We start from the raw sequence: 21,664 nt of genomic DNA on the forward strand, positions 1-21,664 counted from the left end.
TTTATTTTATTTTTTTGAGTTTTTTTTTTTAATTTGTTTTGTTTTTAATTTGTTTAGTTTGTTTCTTTGTTTTCATTTGAATTTTATTTTTGTTGTTTTCAATTGTTTAATTTTTCTGTTTTTTCTGTTCATTTTGTTTTTAGAGATTTTGGTCATTTTATTATTTATTTTTGTTATTTTGTGTTGATTTAAATTCTTTCCTTGTTTGTTTTCGATTTTAAGATTTATTTTTATTATTTGTTTTTTATTCAAGTTTGTTTGTCATTTTGTTTAGTTTTATCTCTGTTTTTATTTTATTTAGCTGTTTTTATTTAATTTTCACAATTCTTTTGTTAAACTTTTTATTTTTATTTTATTTTTTTAAACAAACACAGACATTTTTGCCTCAAACTCACTCCACCGCTTGAGCCTATGTTCAGTTTTGGGCTGTTTAAAATGTTTTGATGAAGCCACAGTGTTTACTTTTTTTCCTCCATCTAAATGAAATCAGCCTTTAAGTGTTAAACATGTAACCTCTACATATTATGCTGGCACAGGAAAAAACAGTTTTACAAATACACGTCAGCTTTGAATAACACATAATACCCTAAACTCCCAAAGAAGATAAGCTGTTTGATCTCTTAAAGATCTTGTGGGAGAAGATTCATCCTCAGAAATGAAAACAGATGTTCTCAAACATGTCCTCTAAAATTAGGTGAAATCTTCTTTTCTTTTCCAAAAGTGGTAAAGGAACTCAGACCAGACTCGTTTGTACACATATGCCAATGTCATGGTTGTAACCCCCTTGGGTGTAGCTGACATTAAGGAGAACTGGAATAGAACAGTTCAGTTATGTTTCTCCGCCCTCAGGAAATCATTCTTCAGTTCTGGCTTACTCTACATGTACTGTGTCTCGATACATACATGTAGTATCAGCAGAATCTCTCTCATGGTTTGGCTTGACTTTGGTCTTGAGCGTCTGACCCTCCTTTCCTCCCTTTTATCAAGAGCGACTCAGTTAATTAAAGAGGCTCCGCGGCTAAAATTAGCATCTTGGACTGACAAAGGAGTTCTGTTAAATCAGCATGGTTGTTTGGGGGGGAAATATATGGAGTGATAAACACAGGGAGACAGAAAGAGGCAGTCTGACTTGTTTCCAGATGTATGAGCAGTTTAGTGTTCTCCAAAAAGCTGTCATGAAAACATAGTCAGCATCGAGGCACATGACTTCATTTGGCTCATTCTTATGAAGTGATAGTCCTGCCATTCTTTTGGCACGTGACTCTTCTGTTCAAGAAATGTAAAGGCCAATTTGGGGTTTTTTGTACAACTTGTGACTGGCAGACAATAAAAATAATTTACTTTTAATTCTTAGACATCTTAAACTTTTACAATTGTTTTAAGTGTTAGTTGTACTACAAAATGTTAATGATGTCATTTATTCACCCTCAATGTCTGAATAAAGAGAATTCTGAGAAATGTTTCTAAACACATGTTAAATGTATTTGAAATCATTATAAATGTGTTGCAATCTATTGCTGAAACACATTACATAGATTTTGAAGTATGTTGAACAGAATTGTGCTGTTAAATTGTTAACTGTTTTTGCGGGGGCTAAGATGGTAACAATATAACATGGCCTCTTTTCCAATATTGTGCCAAACTTTTCTAAGATCAGTCAGGTATGGTTTAAGTTGAACATAAATCATTCTCGCACGGATTGACAACCATTCTGAAATGTGCAGAACAGCTAGGGCACTCCATAGCTGGCTAGGCAACCAAAATCATGACATTTATTTATTGATTTATTTATTTATTTTATTTTATTTTATTTTATTGATGTTCAGCTAAGTAAGTATCAGAATAAAGGACTCCCCAAAAACAGTAAAATCTGATCCTCGTCCATATTACTGTTTACATTACACTTGCATTCCAGAGAGTTCCGTTATGAGCACCACAGTGTAAAATGAAACCGTATCCATGCTGACTGACTGTTATTGTCTATTTGAGTGCATTCAAACATGTATGACTGTATAAGCTAATGTATTAAGCATGTATTAACCTATTGTTATAGTAGCGGCATTTGTCAGTCGAGAGATGGACACTTTCCAGTGGGCGTGGTTTAAGCGATTCTAGCCAGCGGACATGCCCACATTGTTTCAGAGTTGACATTCCTGCCTTTTTTTTTTTCAAAGATTTTGCTAATGTATTTTACTTACTTTTTAGCATTCACATGTGACTGGATGGTTCATTGTCACATTTTGAAACTCAGAACGGTTTAGCTTCAGAACTCAAAATATTTTTGTATAATATTAAGTGATTACATATATTTTTTTACCACTGTATACATCAAAAACTCTGATGTTTTAAACACTCATAAAGAGATCAAAAGGCAAATCTGTATTAATTAATTTAACAGTTTTCAAAAGACATGATTTACTTTAGTAAAAGATCAAATTAGTTGACGCTTTTATTCACATTTAAGCATCGAATTTGGTCAAGGAAGCTCAAACATGTTTGCTTGATGGTGTTTCCATGTGTCAAGCTGATTTGGTTGAATTAATTATGTTCACTGATCAAGGTTTATATGTGGATTAAAACCAATATTAATGGATTTGGTGGTGTCAGAATTTCTTTTCTGTGTCTATGCATTTGTATTTAAAATATATAGATATAAATGGTGTTTATCTTTAATATTAGATCAATAAACAAGAGGCCAATAACAAATAATACAAAAATGTAATAAATATAAAATACGTTCAGCAAATGCTCCTTTATTGTTGTTAACCAATTAGTTATGCATGGCGTTCTGTGATTTAATGTAAAGTGTATGTGACATTGTTTACAAGCTATTTTATTGACATTTATCTGTGGTTTAAACACTGATTGTGCAATTATGTGGTACACTTCTGTAAGTGTTTTGCTTGTTTTAACAGCAAATGGTCATTCAGGAAACTTTCTTGCTCAAACTAGAGTAAATCACATTTTTAGGTCCGTCATCTCTATCACTGACACTTGATTGATACGGAAATGTTTTTGCATAGTAGCTTTCTTTGTCAATATGTTGACAAGATTGGTTACCATTGAGTGTTTTTGTTTTGTTTTTTACACATGACTTACTAGGAGCGACTAATTCGGGAAAGATGAAATGTGTGACAACTAAGTTTCATAATAAGTCTGCTCACAAAAACGTTTTAGTGATATATTGGCTTAGAGGTCATCTTTTGAAGAGTTTCTTGTTGGTTTGGAATGGCATGAGGGCGAGTAAATAATAACAGACATTTCATTTTGAAGTAAACAAATAGTTTGATGATGGATTGTTTTGAAAACATAAATATGTGGGTGCAATTTTGTCCGGTCAGTCAAGAATTGGCTGTTTTATTCAAGTGTTGAGTCCTGCATGCAGGTTCCCAGCTGCTTTAGACATCCGGAGGAAAGGCCTCTAAGGTAACGTCAGCCTCTAATGGTTGCTTACAGGAAGTTCAGTCCTTAGAGACTCCTGGGCCACTCTGTCTGGATCTGAATACTTGGTGTGACTAGCAAACATTCCTTTACACTTCTAACCAGCAGCAAGGAGGAAAAAAATAATGTGGTCATGGAATATGAATTTTGCATGCTTTAATAACTTTAAATAAATAAAATGTGTGAAATTAATAGGGTTAGTTCACCCTAAAATGAACATTCTGTCATTTACTCACCTTTGTCATTGCAAATCCATGAGACTTCATCCTCAATAAACAAATGCAGGTCATTTTAATCACTTACTTGGAGATTCCTGTCTTTCATTTGAAAAAGTTTTAAATATCACCCAAAACTTTTACAATATTGATAATTAGATGAAAAGTGTGAATCACATGGTTTAATTCAAATCTTCTGGAAATACACGGAGACTTTTTATGATCAACAAGCTCAGTGAAACAAAAATGAACATCATTGACTCTCACGAATCAAGTACTCTGTGAACAATTACATGCTAATCATTGTTTCCAGAAAAAAATAATTATAAAAATGAAATTTGATGAAAATTTGTTCGTCGTATAAGGTCTTTATGTTGTCAGAAAACTTGAATGCAACACATTTGTTTACAAACATTTTAAAGCATCAGACAGAGTGGAACTTTAATGGAGTGACATCTTGTTTATCTTCATTTATAACTTTATCTATCTATCTATATATATCTATCTATATATATATATATATATATATATATATATATATATATATATATATATATATATATATATATATATATATATATATATATATATAAAATATCTTCATTTGTGAAATGACGTGAAGCACTTTTTAAAAAACTACTCAATAGGGTTGGGTCGATAGACGATGCCATCGCCGATGGCAGGTAGACATCACAATGCTGAGCCGGCAACGCGATCCTTCACACTTCCCTCATCGCAGCACCAACCCGCTCGTGAAAAATACACACAGGCCCCGTTTACACTAATACATCTTAGTTTTAAAATAGCATTTTAAAACTAAAACAATCCATGTCCACATTGGCGTTTCATCTAGCGTTTCTGAAAAATCCTCAGTCCACACTATACCACGCACATCACGTGACCACACACACACATTCTGGCATGCGCTGCAGCATATGAGCATGTCTGAGCTTCAGGCAGTCAGCGGGTGCTTTGAGCACAAAACCCCAGAGCATGTCCGACAGTTTGTCATGTACTGCTGGATGGCGTCTCACTATAGCTGTTAAACATGATATTTAATTAATCTTGCCTCTATGTAACGACTCTTCTGTCTTTTGAACCTATACGTGTCACAGCGTCAGTACACGGCTGCAATCTTTTGCTTTCACGCTTGTACTTAGTAATTTTATTGGAAACCTCAGATACCGTTGGTTGGTTGCTGTTGGTTGTGCACCTTTTTTTACCATCTAAGTTTGTCGACGCCATTAAAATGACACATCACTCTGCGTATTCATGCCTCTGTGTGTTCATGCCTGCATATTCATGACAGGTGGTAATATGTGTGTAAGTTATCTTTATTTATTTATAATTTGGTTATGGGTAAAGCAAAGACCATGTGGGTCAGGTAGTTATCGTTATCAATTAATTAATTAATCATAAATTATTAATTCACCGCTGCCTATGACGACAATGCCATCGTCCATCGCGATATTAACGTACAATACCAAATTGGTTGACATCGCCCAACCCTACTACTCCTAATACAGCATTTTTGTTGAATGAATAATTCTGTTTCTACTCTATATTCATTTTTATTCATGTTTGATGGTTTATGATCTATGGATTTGCATTTTAAAACACTTTGTTATAAAGATCTTTTAGTGCATGCTTCATTCCTCCTTTTCTTTTCTGAACCTTCTGAACCCTGTTGTTGTTCTCCTCTTGTGGCTTCGTTTGTAGGACCGCAAACTCCTTGCAGCAGCTCAGCAGATGCTTCAGGACAGCAAGACAAAGATAGAGTTCATTCGAATGCAGATCCTCAAAGCCAGCCAGACCAGCGAGATAAACTACGAGAACAATGATGGTATGTGGTCTAGCTGATTTCCTCTTTAATAACAGCTAAATGCTTTGCACTGTAATGCTGTATATGAAAACTCATTCACTAATCTCTATATAGTGGAAGGCAGTTGACTAAATGGAACTAAAATGAGCAAATTCAGACAGTGATGAAATATAAATGCTGTGAGATCAGGCTGTGCCAGACAGTTTTGTTGAAAATGAACAATATACTTACTGTTCTGCAATATACTTTTTTGCTTTATAAATTGAATAGTTCATTTGTCATATGTATTTGATAACCAAGTAAAAAGAGCACTGGCTTGTCATGTTTAGACTACTTCTATATTAATTCAGGAACATTTGAAAGTCCTGTTCTGTGTCCATACTTTCATTTTCATGTATTCCCAAAAATTGGTCATCCATTTCATATGCAAACGCCCAGTGAGAGTATATGGTCAGGCATCACGTGATTTAGGCCAGGGGTTCCCAAACTTTTCAGCCCACGACCCCTAAAATAACATTGCCAATGACTCGCGACCCCCAAGTTCGTCTGACGTGGTTATAAATATACAAGCATTGCGCACACCAATAGGCCAATATAAACACGAGCATATTGACAACACAAAAAAGTGTTAGTCTGACAACCAGATCATTTTTGTAGTCATTTATTAATTGGTTTAATTTAATTTTTAACCTCAACTAAAGAGACTGGTGGACACAGTGTTTTCAGTACAAGTCTATTCTTGGTTTGATATTGGAGACCGCCACTCAGAGATCATTCTCAATAATCAGTTGTGTCCTGTATTTATTTTTAATGTATTTGATTGCCATAAAGGTGTCAAAGTTTATCCTGATGCTATAAAATCAATCTGATGCAGCTTATGCTACTGCTGTGTTGTTAATCTAACGTAAACACAAAGATCCTATGAAAAATTATAATTTAAAGGCTGATGGCTAGGGCCAGACGGAATCTGCGGACGTTTTTTGCTATTTCTGCTGAGACTTTTGGTAAAACTCTGCGGATTTCAGCGGAATTATTTTGGGAGTATCATAACTAAAACCTTAATATGTGAAATAAAAAATAATATCTTTTTAACTTTTATTTAATGTTTAAAATGCAAATCCAATTAGATCCACTTATTTGGTAAATAAAGCAAGTCTCTCATATAATATCTTAGAAAATATTACTTTACAAACTGCTTTGTACATAAATCAGATGAACATTTTCATATTAGTCGAAAATATTACTTTAATTAATTAAAAAAACTGAATAAATATAGATTTACACACATTTACTCAAGGAAATAAACAGAATTAATGGTGGGCTGGAAATCTGTGGAATTCTGCGTGCGCAGATTCCGTGTGGGCCTACTGATGGCTTTTCATTTGCATGTTGTTTTTTACTATTAAAATCTGAAAATATTTTCTTCTGTGGCATATGGTTAAAATATGGTAATAGTTTAATAAAATTTATTTGACTTTTTTTAAATCACCAAGCACCCCCCACCACCCACGGGGGGTCACAATCCCTATTTTGGGAACCACTGATTTAACCTGTAAAAGTGTAGACTTGAGATCATTTTTCTGAAACACCATAAAACAGTCTGGACAAGGAGCGTTTTCATTATAAAGCACAGTTAAAAAAATGGTGTAAATGACTCCTCAGACGCAGTTTAACTTTTTGATATTAAATCACAAATCTGATGTTGGCAGTGACTACAAGCAAGCCCATCATCAGCCCTTTGGACCTGAGGATAGAGGAGCTGCGACATCACTTCCGGATAGAGTCTGCTGTGGCCGATGGTGCCAAAAATGTGATGAAGCTGTTGGGAACAGGAAAGGTGACAGAGAAGAAAGCTCATTCGGAGGTCAGTCTAATGCTAAATCATCACAGTTTTTTATTTGGTGTTCTGTACATATGCCTTTCTGTCTGTATAGCGGTTTAATCCAGTTACTTATTTAACTGTGTGCTTCGAATGGCTTTTGTTGCCTGAAGCAGCAAATGTTTACTGCTTTTCTCATTGTGCACCATTATTGTGATATGGCACAGAATGCTTAAACGTTCTTTCTCTTGTAATTTGTTTTATTATTGTGAGAGTAATACAGTTTATAAATAGCGGTTTTATATTAAAATGTGTTTAAATTATTTCGTTTTGGGATGCAACAGTGAAAATATTAGTGTCCTACGTGACAGAAAACAGTTTTCTTTGTCGGTTTTCAAAGTCTACATACAGGGTGAAAATATCATGCTAGCAACACATGATGGCAGTAAATTAGACAGTTGCTGAATCATTGCATATTTGCGAATGATCCTATTGCACAACTGGTAGAACAAGGTAAAAAAAAGTCTTGGTTGATTTTGTGGGGTGGAGCATCTGTGCAGAACATCAATAAAGACCATGAAAAAATCTATAGATATTGTAGTATTTTTGGAGGGGGGGGACCTATTTCAATAGCTGTACATTTTCATATTCAAATTCTGTCGGTCACATACAGAGTCATACACTGTATGAAATGCAGTGAAATGCTTACATAACTTATTGGAATTACAGTAAGCCACATTCTTACTGTTTACGTGCATACAGATAGACAGAAATAAATGTTTAGTGTATAAGAATAGTGGATATGTGAGAGAAACCTCAGAGAGAAAAATGTTTGTTTTGTTTTATTTTCACTCGTGAATTCAAAAAGACCTATTGGATTTTAGCATGAACTAGTATTTTCATGTAAAACACAAAAAAGTAATGTTTTGTTTTCATCTTAAATAAGTGTTGTGTTAAACATTATTATTATTTTTCATTAAATATATAAATGAGTTAATGTCATTAATTAATCAAATGAATGAATAGTCTAGATTTTCCTTTTAATTGTTGTCAGACAAGTAAAAATTAATTCCGAATTGCATACATGAGTGTCTTCTACAAAACTAAGAAGGAGATAGCTATCTGATACCATTTCTTATCCAACAGCATTTGTCACCAGTGAAATTTGAATCCCTGATCTCTGAGGCTCTCAAGTTAATAATGAGTGTGTTGAACTGTGGCATATGTCCATACATGTACCACCGTTTTTCTCCATTACAGTTTCCAAACCTTTACTTTTAAAGCATTTCTTTGGAGATTTTGTTGTCTGCATCCAGATTTACAGTGGTCAGCATAATTGAGTACACCCCATTTTGAACATGAATATTTTTATTCATTTCTCAGTGAGTATAGGCAATGTATTTTTGGTGTATTTAAGCAAAACAGATTTATTAAACAGATATATTTATTCAAATAATATTTTAGTCACCAAACATATTTACAAATTGAAAGGTAAACAATTAAATTCAAGCAAAATATTGCAAAAACAAAGTTACAACCTACAAAATACAACTAAAACTAAAATTTACTCTTTTCTTAATTTGGATTTAATATTTTTCTTTAACATAAATTTTGGTGTACTCGTTTTTGGACAGTTATCGTAACTTATTTTGTTAGATAAGCTCCAGATTATATATGCACAAATATAATATTGAATAGCTTCCCTTTAAAAATATTAATTCAGAAGATAGATTTGTGAGGGGTGACCTTATATATGCTGAGCACTGTATGTCTGTATATATTTGTAAGCACTCAATCTTTGTCTTGCAGGCTCAAGCCCGCTTGAATGAGTCTAGTCAGAAGCTGGACCTGCTGAAGTTTTCTCTGGAGCAGAGGCTCAGTGAACTGCCCAAAAATCATCCAAAGGGCAATCTGATTATGGAGGAGTTAGCAATGGTGGCCTCCCCTCCTAACAGTCCCCGCCAAAGCATCATGTCCACCAGCAACCAGTACAGCACTGTGGCCAAACCTGCTGCCCTAACCGGTAACAAACACACATACTGCACTGTCACATGATAGACCAGGGGATTTGAAGACTTGTTGTTTACTGGTACCATTTCAGCTGGGTTTTAGAAATGATAGCCTAAAACCTGTTCACACTTGGAAGACAGGAAGCAAAGATGGAGAGAGGGGGGGGGGGGGTGGTGTGGTAGGGTAGGGAAATGTCCTCGAGCCGGGATTCGAACTCGGGATGCCCTGACGTGCTACTGCACCATATGTCAACGTGTTAACCACTAGGCTATTGCGCCAACGTGAAGTAAATCTTAAAACCATTTATACTTAGTATTTATTAGGCCGAATTAAAATCAAATGTATTCCAGTGCAGTTCGTGATGGATTTTTAAAAAATTATCTGGCATTCATAAAGTAAAACAATTATTATTTCAAGTTTTGTAAACAGCCATAGTAGAAGGACCGATGAACTGGTGAATTATCAAAGAAACGATTGGTGTGTTCAAAACACAAATCAGCATATGTTTAATGAATCCTGAGAGATTTTGTTCACTCCTTTGAAAGTCAATTTACATAGAACTATATTATGCCTTAATACTTAAAATGTTCTTATGTCTTGTAAAAGAAATGCACTTTTTACAACCTTATTGACTGAGCAATTTTATGTTTTATTAACATAAATTCAAAGAAAATTAATATGACCAGTAGAAGTTCAAAAGAATAGTTTTGAGTAAGAACTAAAGTTTTTTTTGTTTGTTTGTTTTGTTGATCAAATATGTTTGAGCTTACCAATTAGTTTTTGTGTCAAGCATATAAAATTAATAAAATTTGATGTTCTCTATGCATGTTCATTGATTTAATGTGTAATAGCTGAAAATATAGGCACAATTTGTAAGATTTGTTGATTAAAATATTCAAAAAACACTAGAAAAGTGCTACATACATTGCTGACTTTTGTATTTTTACTATCTTAAACATTTTAAAGAATGTTCTAATCCAGAGAAATAAGTAGTTTGAATGAATGTAATGGTCCTGTGTCGGCATGCTAATGACATCACACACCCTCCATTTTCCTTTTTAGTTATATAGAATACAGAGAAACACCAAAGACGCTTTAATATGTTGTGCGTTTTATTAGACTGCACAGAGCAGCATTATAACTGAACCCTAAAATGTATTTAATTTGATAAAACAGTGTTGTTTCTTCCCCACATTATCAGAACCAAAAGAACTGAAGAGATCGACTGGTATAATAAAAGATTTGTTTCTTTTTTGGGCTGCGTCGCATTAGTCTCTCAATAGCAATTGCTTCAGCACTGTCGTTCTGCTATCCAGGTAGTATGAAGCAAAGAAATCAATCAGTCTACTTAGCTTCATACTACCTTGATAGTATTTTCTGGATACTTTTGCTTAACCAAGTCAGCCAGACTTGGAGCATGCTAAATCTGTGACGGTGCTTCACAAAGCGGCAGGATAAAACAGAACTGCTAATATGTGCAATTTCTGTGTTTGTTCAAATATGCAAGTCAGAGTTAATCTTACTTGAACATATTTGATCTGTTTTCTACCACAAAATTCGAAATTCATATGTATATGAAGGGAAGTCAAATGAACAAAAAGTCCAGTGTGACCATGGTTTAAGCCAATAAGAAGTTTCTTCTTTACAGTTCATTAATGGGTTCTTTTTAAATGGTGCCCCCAACAGTATTGGAGTACATTTGTCACACACTTGCATTGCACAGGATGTCTAGTTTTGTCTACCTGTTGATAGAAAACATACCTCATTAATAAAATAATTGTTTTGTTTCTGTGAATGGATTCATTAATGCATTTTTAATTTATAATCTGTTCTCTGCACGTTCACTTCAGCGTCCAGTGTGAACAGGCCCTGTATTCTTTTGTACCAACACATGGTGCTGTACACTCAGCCCTATTTTAGCAGGGTGAACAACAGCTGTCTGCTATAGGCATGTAGAAACTACATTCGTCTTTTCACATTGTCAACACACACAGCCTCAGCAGACCCTCCCCCACCCTTAGCTTTATCACACACAACTTTGACCTTCACCCTGAAGGAGAACGAGAGGGCTTACGTTGCCATTATAGACCCATAGTGCTTTCCATATAAGGCTTTGTAACCATCGCTTGTGTCTTGAAATAGACACTTGTAATTGTTTGCACACTTATTATCTTGTGTTAATCAGAATGGATGTGTTTGGTGATTTACATCTCGAATCATGCAGAGTTTTGGCTCTGAGCAGGGTTTCTGTTGTAAATCCACAGGCACATTAGACGTGAGGCTCATGGGCTGTCAGGACCTTCTGGAGAACGTCCCGGGTCGCTCGAAGACAGCATCTGTTTCTCTGCCCGGCTGGAGCCCTAGTGAAGCACGCTCTTCATTTATGAGCCGAGGAAACAAGAACAAATCTGGCAGCAGCAGAACCCTCTCAAAGTCTGATGATCTGTCCAGTTGAGTGGCTTTGCATTTCTTTTATATGCCGATGTCCGAAGTTAACATCAGAACTTAGGAACAAATCAAACAATATGAGTTGACACATGTAATCTGCATTGAGATATCTTGAATGTTATTTTTAAAGTGACTCTTTATTTATAACACTTTTAATATAAAACTCGCTATGTTTCTATCCACCTATTATTCTGTGGATTTTGGAATGTCGCCTGAAATAATGCTTTATAGAAACATGAAGATGCACATCAATTTTCAAAATGTGCATAAAAATGTATGCACACAACTAAGTAGAATACATTTTTATACATTAAGAAAAATATATTTGCTTATACTACAAGGTTTGCCAAATAAATTTCAGCATATGCATCAAAAAAGTCAAAATGGGCATAATAATGGGACAAAAAATGGGTTTGATGGGACGGCTTTAATGAACAAACCAGCGACCAACACACATTGTACAACATTTGAAATGTTGTTTTGGTGATACTACAATCCTGCAGCCAAAGACTCACAGAATTGTCTTAAGAGTGTAGGCTACCAAAGAGCACTCTTGCACCTTCATAAGCCACCGCACATTCATTGCGTTTCATCTTTTGATGCAGTGGTAATTTATTAGAAAAAAGTGGCTTCTCCTACCACAGCAAATTCCATTTTTCTTTTTTATTTATTTATTTTTTTACACCAGTTTATCAGAAAGTGCCAATTTTGTTCTCTTTGACTCATCGGATGGAAAACTTGCTTTATTCAGAAATCTTTCGTGTAATATTCTAGTTTTGCGCATAAGACTAATTCATATCTTTGGATGGAATGCTACTGAGACTTTCACTGACTAAAAAGCTGAATCTCCATAACCTATAATGAGCACTAGGCAGACAAACAGAAGCTGTATTTTTTTCACATATGTTTTAGACACACTACTAAAGCCTGAAATGAATCAAATAAATTGATTTAATGATTTTATGCATTGATTTGCTTATTTTTTTCCAAGGGCCTGCTCAGTCTTTTTCGTTAGATCATGACAGTAATACAACAGTAATTGAAACGGTATTAATTTACACAGATCTAAGAGTCCAAATACATGGTTAAATAATGGTTGCAGAAAGTAAAAGTTATTCAGAACTTATCAGTCAGTATGCTCGAAACTTAATTAGGTACATTTTCAATTCTGTCAGTGAACTCTTATGCTATCTAATATAGGCTATACTGGAAAAAAATTGTTAATTCTAGCTAGCAAACATTTTAACTGCATACCTCTTTTTGTTCTAATGATCTCTGGCTCATGGAACCACCGGATTTTAGCCAAGAAATATCCTGCTGACTGCATTTGGCTTAAGTGACTGCCAGTTGACAAGCCAGAAAGTGTTTTTAGTTTATTTTTATTTAAATGTATTGAGCTAGAAAATAATTATTCTGTAATATTGCTGTAAAATAAAAGTGTTTACTGTATTTTTTGTAATTAAAATTAATGCAATATTACTGAGCAGAAATCCTTATTTAAAAAGTAATTCAATTAAACTGGTCACACTACAATGTTTTATCATTTAACAAACTAATAATGAACAATTCTTGTACAGCATTTTTGATCACACTTCAACATTTACTAATGCATTATTAAAATCCAAATTCATGCTTGTTATCATTAGTTAATGCAGAGTTAGTTTACATGAACTAACAATGACTTAACATACTATTTTTCATTAACATTAGCAAAGACTAATAAATAATATAGTAAATGCATTGTTTGTTTGTGTTAGTAAATACATTTATTAATATTAATTAATATAACCTTATTGTAAAGTGTTACCATTACAATACATGAAGCTTACCATATAGGTTTTCATTATTATAGTTTATATATTGTATGTAGGGCTTTCAGATTAAATTCACAATTCACAATTAAAATGTTAATTTATTTATCTTTTTAAGTTTAATTCAAATTCTTGAGATTTAATTCAAAGTACTTGTTCTACAGAAATTAATTAACTTAATTTAATCGCATACACAGTACCAGGATTTAGCTTTAATGTTTCATACTTGAATTAAAAAGTATTAGATTACAGATTACAAGATTGCATTAAGTAAATGTATTAAGTAATCCCTAATAAATGTATCCCTAATAAATGTATCTGTTCTTTATTTCTTTCTTTCTTTTTTTTGTGCTGGTATGGCAGATGAAATCAGTGCCGTTCTGAAGCTGGACAACACAGTTGTGGGACAGACCCATTGGAAGCCAGTTAGCAACCAATCTTGGGACCAGAAGTTCACGCTGGAACTTGACCGGGTAATGCATGAAAAATTTCAAAAAGCACACTTGTCAAACCACAGCCTTATCCCATAATCCCCTCCAACATATGAGTAGATGGGCACACATATGCACACATGCTCTCAATTCCAGCCTCTCTCAATTAACTTTTGAAATGTTAATCCCAGATTTTACCCAGTTCTAATGGAAAGTCTCACAAGGCAGATCAGAAGTCATCTGTAATCTCTGCGCTCGCATATACTGTATGTACATTCTGTATATAATTCCTGTTCTATGATGGCTTTATGTTTGAGTCACACTCTTGCAGAACAAACTTAGTTTCGTTTATTCCTTTTTTTTGTCAAGGGACTCGAAATTTACAAGACAGAATTGTGCATGAGCGAAATTTGTTCACCTGACTGTCTGTACATTTAAGAATGCAATTTTGTAACTCTTACAAAACCTGAATGCTGATATACAGTGCTGAGAAAATAAAAAGAAATCAGAGAACAGAGCAATAGAAATAAAAATGTAAAGAAAACTGGTCAAAAACACTAGCCTGATCTCCTCTAATGTCTTGTTGTTACCGTATGCCAATAAAACTTTTGGCAAATATATTTTGGCAAATGTATGAATGTAGTAACAAATATTAGACAACTTGCTGATAACAAAGCTTAGTGTTAGTTCACCCAATCATTTATTTTCTCACCCTCTGCTTGTTCCAAACTTATGCAAGTTTCTTTCTTCTGTTGAACAGAAATATTATTATGTTATATTTTGAAGAATTTCAATATTCAGACAGTTAAGTTCCATATAATATTATCGTAAGTTAATGGGTATTGTTAACCAACATTCTTTAAACTATTTTAATATATTTTTTATCTTGTAAAATGTTTGCTTTTTCACTCTGATATCATGTCTTTGTGTGCATTTAGGCCGATCCCAATTCTATTTTTGTACCCCTACTCCTTCTTCTCCCCCTTGGCCCTTAAAACAGAGTATGAAGGGGAAGGGCTTCAAAATTTACCCCTAAGAAATGGGACACCTCTACAACACCTGCACACGTCATCATATGTCATCATAATCTCATGCTTCATATGAGATTGATGATCACGACTGCTGTAGTTATTCCAGTTGTGTTATTTATTGATATTTATCTTCAGGAAATCACTGAAGGCAACAATATCATGTTATCATAATGATATAATGTGGCAATAAGATCGTAACTGTACTGTGCATTTACACCGTGGCCATGTTCATCTATGTAAACACAAGAAAAACAACATTAACATTATAGTAGACTTTGTAAAAAGCCCATTCCCAGCTACTAGACTTTTCTGACAGGGTGTTTGAGTGTCATTGAGTGTCAGAATGTTGTGGGAATACTATACAGGAGTTATTATTATGGATAGTGAAATTTAGTTTTTTTAAAAGCATGACGGTAAAACACGAACGCCATTATGAATGTATTAAAACATATGCTTGCTTGTCGTAAAAATTCGTAATAATGACAAAAATACTATACTAAATTGTGGATCTCCTTACTTCCGGGTGAAGCCATGCTGCTGTTGTGGCTGGTGTATTCTGGGAAATTTTCTTACCACTTGGTTTTGAGTGTGGTCCTGAAAAATCTCCATTCGAAGGGCTATCTACCCCTTCCCTTTAGCCCTAATTCCTCAAGTTAAAGAGAATTGGGACACCCCTACCTCTTCACGTGAACGCGCAAAACGAGGGTTAGAGGTAAGGGGAAGGGCTAAGGGGTAGAATTGGGATTGGGCCTTAATTAAGTGATTTCATTACAATTACATTGCAACACATCTTTTGGGCAAATTAAATAATAATCAATAATACTTTATCTTGTTCATGATTTTTGTTTTCTATACAATTTCAATTAATCTCACAGCCCTACCATGCACACTCGCATTGGATTTAACATGACTGAAATGTATTATATATCTATTTTAGCATTTTTACTTTTCAGAGTTCACAAATGATTTCAGCTTACTCCATAAAATAGCCCATTTATGTTTATTTTTCACAGTATGTTGAGGTTTTCATCATCCAAATTTCTATTACAATTGTTTTTCATTCTTCTACAGTGTGAAGGTTAGGTTAGGTTAAAACCATTCCCATCCAAGAACTAACCAGGAGTATTCTCCATAAATCTGTCATTTGTTTCATCTGTAGAGTAGGGTAAAAGAGCACCTGAGAACTGAAACTGGAATTTGATCTTCATTATAGCCTTCAGCATCCAGTGTAACAGTTTACTTTCTAGTATGTTTGCAATTAAAGGGCTAGTTCACCCAAATCTGAAACTTTATGCCGAGTTCAGACTGCATGATTTTAGCCCCAATTTTGACTCACCAAATGCCTGAAATCACAGGCAAATTGGTGCTCGTTCACGCGAGTAACAATCACACAGTATGAACTATCAAAGACACGATCTGAGAGAATTGCAGATGAGTCGACGACACCTGTTAGATATTTGGCATGCTAAATATCTAGACCTGTCGGCGAGTGTGCATTGATTTGTGCATGATGCACTTCTTGCATGTGTTTGGTTGTGAGAGATGTACTGTAGTTTGGGGACCAAGACAAAGTCGTCTGCCCTTTTTCTATTGTAATATCATGCAGTGTGAAACCCCCTGTTGCTGATCCATCCTGCAGTGTAAACAAAGCAGGGACAAAATGCTAGACCAGATAGTCATGCAGTGTGAAAACATCTGTGAAACGACTACTTTAAAAATCTAGCAGTCTGAAGTCGGCATTGCTCACTATGTACTCACCTTAAAGTGGTTTAAAATCTAAATACGATTATTTTTTTTTCCTGCAGAACACAAAAGTAGATAGTTTGAAGAAAATTGAAACCCAATAGCCATTGACTTCTGTAGCAGGAAAACAAAAATACTGTGCCGGTCAATTGCTACCAGTTTCCAACCTTCTTCAAAATATCTTCTTTTGAGTTTCACAGAGAAGGAAACAAAACCATTTGCAACAAGTGGAGATGTGTAAATGATGACGTAAATACGTACGTTTGTGGTATGAGCTATCCCTTTAGCATTAGTTTCTTATTATTTATAGTTTATTTTGTAACATATCTTTCTTTGTCCACATTAATAAATATGTTGATTCAGTTGTTCCTTTCAGACACTCTTTATTTTTTCTTCTGATGGAGGGGCTCATGTTTCTTCTTGATGGACAAGGGTTAAATAAATGTGAAATAATTGACTCCTTAGGGAAAACATTGGAAATAGTTCAGTTACTTTATTAGCGATTCCTGTAGGGCTGCTGGCTCTGTTATTAAATTGTCTTTTTAATTTATGATAGTTGATTATTGAATGAACTTACAAACACACGTCTGTGGGTTTGGACTTGCTTTTGGCTGTGCGACGGCCTAAGCGTTTAATCTCATGGCAGGCAACGTGAGAGCTCTAATCAGCAGTTGTGCAATGGCAGACAGACTCTAAAAAGACCTGTAAAAGGTCTGTAAATGTCAAACCTTTGGCTGTGAAGTGTAATAGTACTCATAAGGGGGCAAGCTTCACTCTTACTGTTGCTCATAATGCAGATTATTGCTCGCTGCGTGAACGGCAGGGTGTTCTGTTCTAAAATGTTCAACTTTAGCTCGTCTGGCAGCTTTTTTACTGTTTATGAATTGATATGAAATCCTGTACTGTGTTATTTTGGGGGAATTAGAATATGAATAAAACACAATGTTAAATCTAAATTAATTCAATAATAAAAATGACATCTGAAACTTGACATGTACATTTATTTAAGCTTTCTATCTATTCATTTTAAATACAAATTTAATTCATTTTTCTAAAGTGTTTATTTAAATAGTTTAAAGTTAATTTATTTATTTTTGAGAAACATGATTGTTTTACTTTTATATTTTGTTTGTTTGTTTTGCTTTACTATTATTATTGATCATTAATCACACCTTTTAATGTTTAACTGGCAATAAACCATTTTTCCTTATACTATTAATTGGCCTGATAGACTGAATAAAGAAAACTTTATTTATTTATTTATTTATTTACCCTGTCTTTATTTATTTATTTATTAAAATGTCTTCACTGTTCCACAAGGATGTATTTATTCAATTAATTATAAATATATAAATGAATAAATAAATATTTTCTATAACCTTTATTATAGAATAGTAAACTAGTAGAATATTATATTAATAATGTTTTCCATTTAATATATATTAAATATATATTTAATTTATTTTTTGTTTGTTTGTTTGTTTGTTTGCTTGTTTTTTTACTGCCATTTTTCCAGTCATCAGTGTCATGTGACCCTTTCTGGAATCATCATAATTTTGTTGGTTCTGTTCCCAAATATCATATCATATCATATCATATCATATCATATCATATCATATCATTATTTTTCCAATTGACAAACTTTGCAAACTATTTGCGTTCAAAAGCAGCTACGTGCTTTTGATTTGTATTAATTGTTCTGTTTTTGTTTTGGTTGGCCTGTAGTCTCGTGAGCTGGAAATTGCTGTGTACTGGAGAGACTGGCGCTCGCTGTGTGCAGTGAAGTTTTTACGTCTGGAGGACTTCCTGGATAACCAGCGGCATGGCATGTGCCTCTACCTGGAACCTCAAGGAACACTGTTTGCCGAGGTGCTTAATTTTTTTCTTCACCAACCAACATGCATTATATAAGATTGATGGCCTTGTTGAGGACATTTTTATTAAGATTATTTCCACCTTTTGGATGCAGGTTACATTTTTTAACCCAGTCATTGAGAGGCGACCCAAACTACAAAGACAAAAGAAAATCTTCTCCAAACAGCAAGGTAAGATTATGAAGTGGCAAATGTGCCTCGGTGTTGAGAAGGGTTGACATGTTCTCTCAAACAGATTAGATCGAGCAGGCTACTCTTGACACAGTTCTGTGGTTCAATATTGCACTTCTGTGGGGCCAGTGTTTACACAGTGATGTCAGAATGAACTTTGACCTTCTTGTTTGAACTCCTTTGAACCGTTTATAGACAAAGGAGGAGGAGGATTGCTGGTCTAGAGACTTAGGCTGAGTTCCAGAATCTCATGAACAGCCTACTCCCTACATTAGAGGAGCCTTTTCAGAAAGTAATGGAACCTCATACAGTGCTCAGCATAAATGAATACACACCCTATAGACGTCTCTTTGTCAATTCATACTTTCTATAAGATGCTTTACAATAATATATTTGTGCATATACATTAGATTAATCATTAACTAGAGCTGAAACAAAATATTAATCATAATTACATCACAGTTTATAATTTGTACACTCGAGAGGAATATGTTGGGGGAAAATATTAAATAACATTTCAATAAACTGGAAAAATCTAGTGAAACATAAAAATATACAAAATGTATTTTTTTGCAATAACGTTTGACTTTTAATATATTATCTTTCTATTCTTAAAGCTATTAGATGACCAAACTCTATTTGATTGAATATAACTGTTTAATAAAACCAAAAATGATCGGCTATGTTCACTGAGAAATGGATACAAATATTCACTTTCCAAAGCGGGTGTACTCGTTTATGCTGAGAACGTTCAAATTTTTAGAAATCTAAAATCTAAAAATCCCTTATGTAAATGTATGTAAATAATTATTATTCAATTTTTTTATATGAATCTCAGTGTTGTTATTAAAAGATAATTTATGTTCGATACAAGTTGTATAGTAATACTTTCGGTCTTTTACTGGATGTATTATATGAGATATGCTGTAGCTTAATTTACCAAACAAGTGATTCTTATTGGATTTTAATTGTAAACCTTAAATTCTTTTTTATTTTATTTTATGTTTTAGGATTTTAGCTCATACACTCATTCATCAATCATTCTGCGTAAATCTGCAGGGGTTTTTTTACATATATTTGTAAACTCGCCACTGGCTTACATGGTTTGGGATCTGTAGAGCTGCACATCGTTGGATTTGCTCTTCAGTATTTGGACTCTCAGTAGTGATTATTAAACCACACTGAACTGAGCTAAACTGAACTTAACTTAAACACTACAAACTGAATTACACTGTTCCAATTTACTGTGACCTTTTATGTGAAGCTGCTTTGACACAATCTACATTGTATAAGCGCTATACAAATAAAGGTGAATTGAATTGAATTGAATATTTTTTTAAATTCATTAAAAAATATATTTATTTTATTTTTATTTTATTTTATTTTATTTTATTTTATTTTATTTTATTTTATTTTGATTGTAAAAAAAAATGACTGCAGATTCTGTCTGGCCCTGCTCATAAGTGATTACATGCACATTCATTCACATGAGCTGGAAATATGGTGATTTTTGATGGTTATAAGTTTTAAATTTGATCAGATTTTCACAAATTGCATGTTTAAATAGTAGAGATGCTGAATCACTTTTTTAAGGATAAGAATGCACCATTTAGAAAACATACAAAAAATAATTATTGCCTATGTAAAATCCAGCAGAAATGACCAGGGTCACCAAGCTAAATATTACATAAATAATTATAGCAAAGTAATGAATAATTTACAATTTGTCTTGGCTATTTACAAATTATGATAAACAAAGTCTTTAAAAACAAACAAACAAACAAAACAAACGTACATAATCAAAGAACCAAGGAAAACCAAATGAATGTATGCTGACTTGTTAACCTGCTTACATTTCGCACTCCAAATCAGCAAATAAACATCATAGCTTATTGTTAACCGCTTTCACGCATATGATAAATTTATCAAGCTAAAAATGAATGAATGGAAAAAAAAAACATGTTTTCATAAATCTGTTCAGATTATAGTACTCTGAACAGTGTGGATTAACTAACACCAAATATACACTAAACAAGTCTATTCAAGTTGTTCATAAATCCTATCAAGTCATCGATTTATGTAGCATTAATGTCTTTAAGCATTTTAATTAAACTGTCTGTAATGATTGCTTGTCACAGTGCATTCTGGAGTTGCATCATCTAGGTTTACATACTACGTTGTTTCAGATTGTTGCTAAAATGAGGAAATGAAGTCAAATAAAACTCTTTGGTACAGCTGTAGAGCATGTCTGCAGTAGTGTTTTGTTTTACTAGCAAGCAATTATATCTCTATTTTTGGAAATCTTTGAAAATAATTATATAAAAATAATTTTATGCTATTGTTTAGGCTTGTGATTGATATATGTGATTAAACTGCCTGTAGTTGATGGCAAGTCCCTGTCTGCAGCTTTATTTCAAATAAGTTCATTGATGAAACAAAAATAATACAGACTATATTGTGTCTAAAATGTTTAGTTTGTATCATCACTGCAGTTTAAACATTATGGAGTGAAAGTTTATCATCTGCATGTGGTTTTAAGGCCTGTGAGTTTTTCAAGGGAACAAAACATACAGGCACAATAAATTGTACCATTTGTAACTTTAATAATTATACATAATATTACATTATTTATTCAATGAAGACCATACAGTGTTTTTTACCGTGATTTATTAAATTTCTCTACCTGAATATTCTTAGACCATACCAGAAAACTTCACTTTTATTATTTGTTCCATTGTATTGAACTTTGCTTTAATCTATTGAACTTTGCTTGTGATTGGTTTATTATAACTGCAGGTGAACTATAATTACTATATAACTGTGACTGTTGAAGGGTATTAGTTGCTAG

The 21,664-nt window shown here is 33.6% G+C and overlaps 1 protein-coding gene across 1 annotated transcript in view; it reads left to right on the forward strand.

Moving 5' to 3' along the window:
* Positions 1-21,664, forward strand: part of pkn2b (protein kinase N2b) — a 70,349-nt gene that overhangs the window by 37,419 nt on the left and 11,266 nt on the right. Inside the window, exons 4-10 of the mRNA XM_056459794.1 lie at positions 5,376-5,499; positions 7,188-7,342; positions 9,107-9,320; positions 11,572-11,757; positions 13,930-14,039; positions 18,497-18,640; positions 18,741-18,816. Of these exons, the coding sequence (XP_056315769.1) occupies positions 5,376-5,499; positions 7,188-7,342; positions 9,107-9,320; positions 11,572-11,757; positions 13,930-14,039; positions 18,497-18,640; positions 18,741-18,816 (1,009 nt within the window). The remainder of the gene's footprint in view (positions 1-5,375; positions 5,500-7,187; positions 7,343-9,106; positions 9,321-11,571; positions 11,758-13,929; positions 14,040-18,496; positions 18,641-18,740; positions 18,817-21,664) is intronic.

This window comes from Danio aesculapii, chromosome 6, assembly GCF_903798145.1.
Source record: "Danio aesculapii chromosome 6, fDanAes4.1, whole genome shotgun sequence".
NCBI lineage: Eukaryota > Metazoa > Chordata > Actinopteri > Cypriniformes > Danionidae > Danio > Danio aesculapii.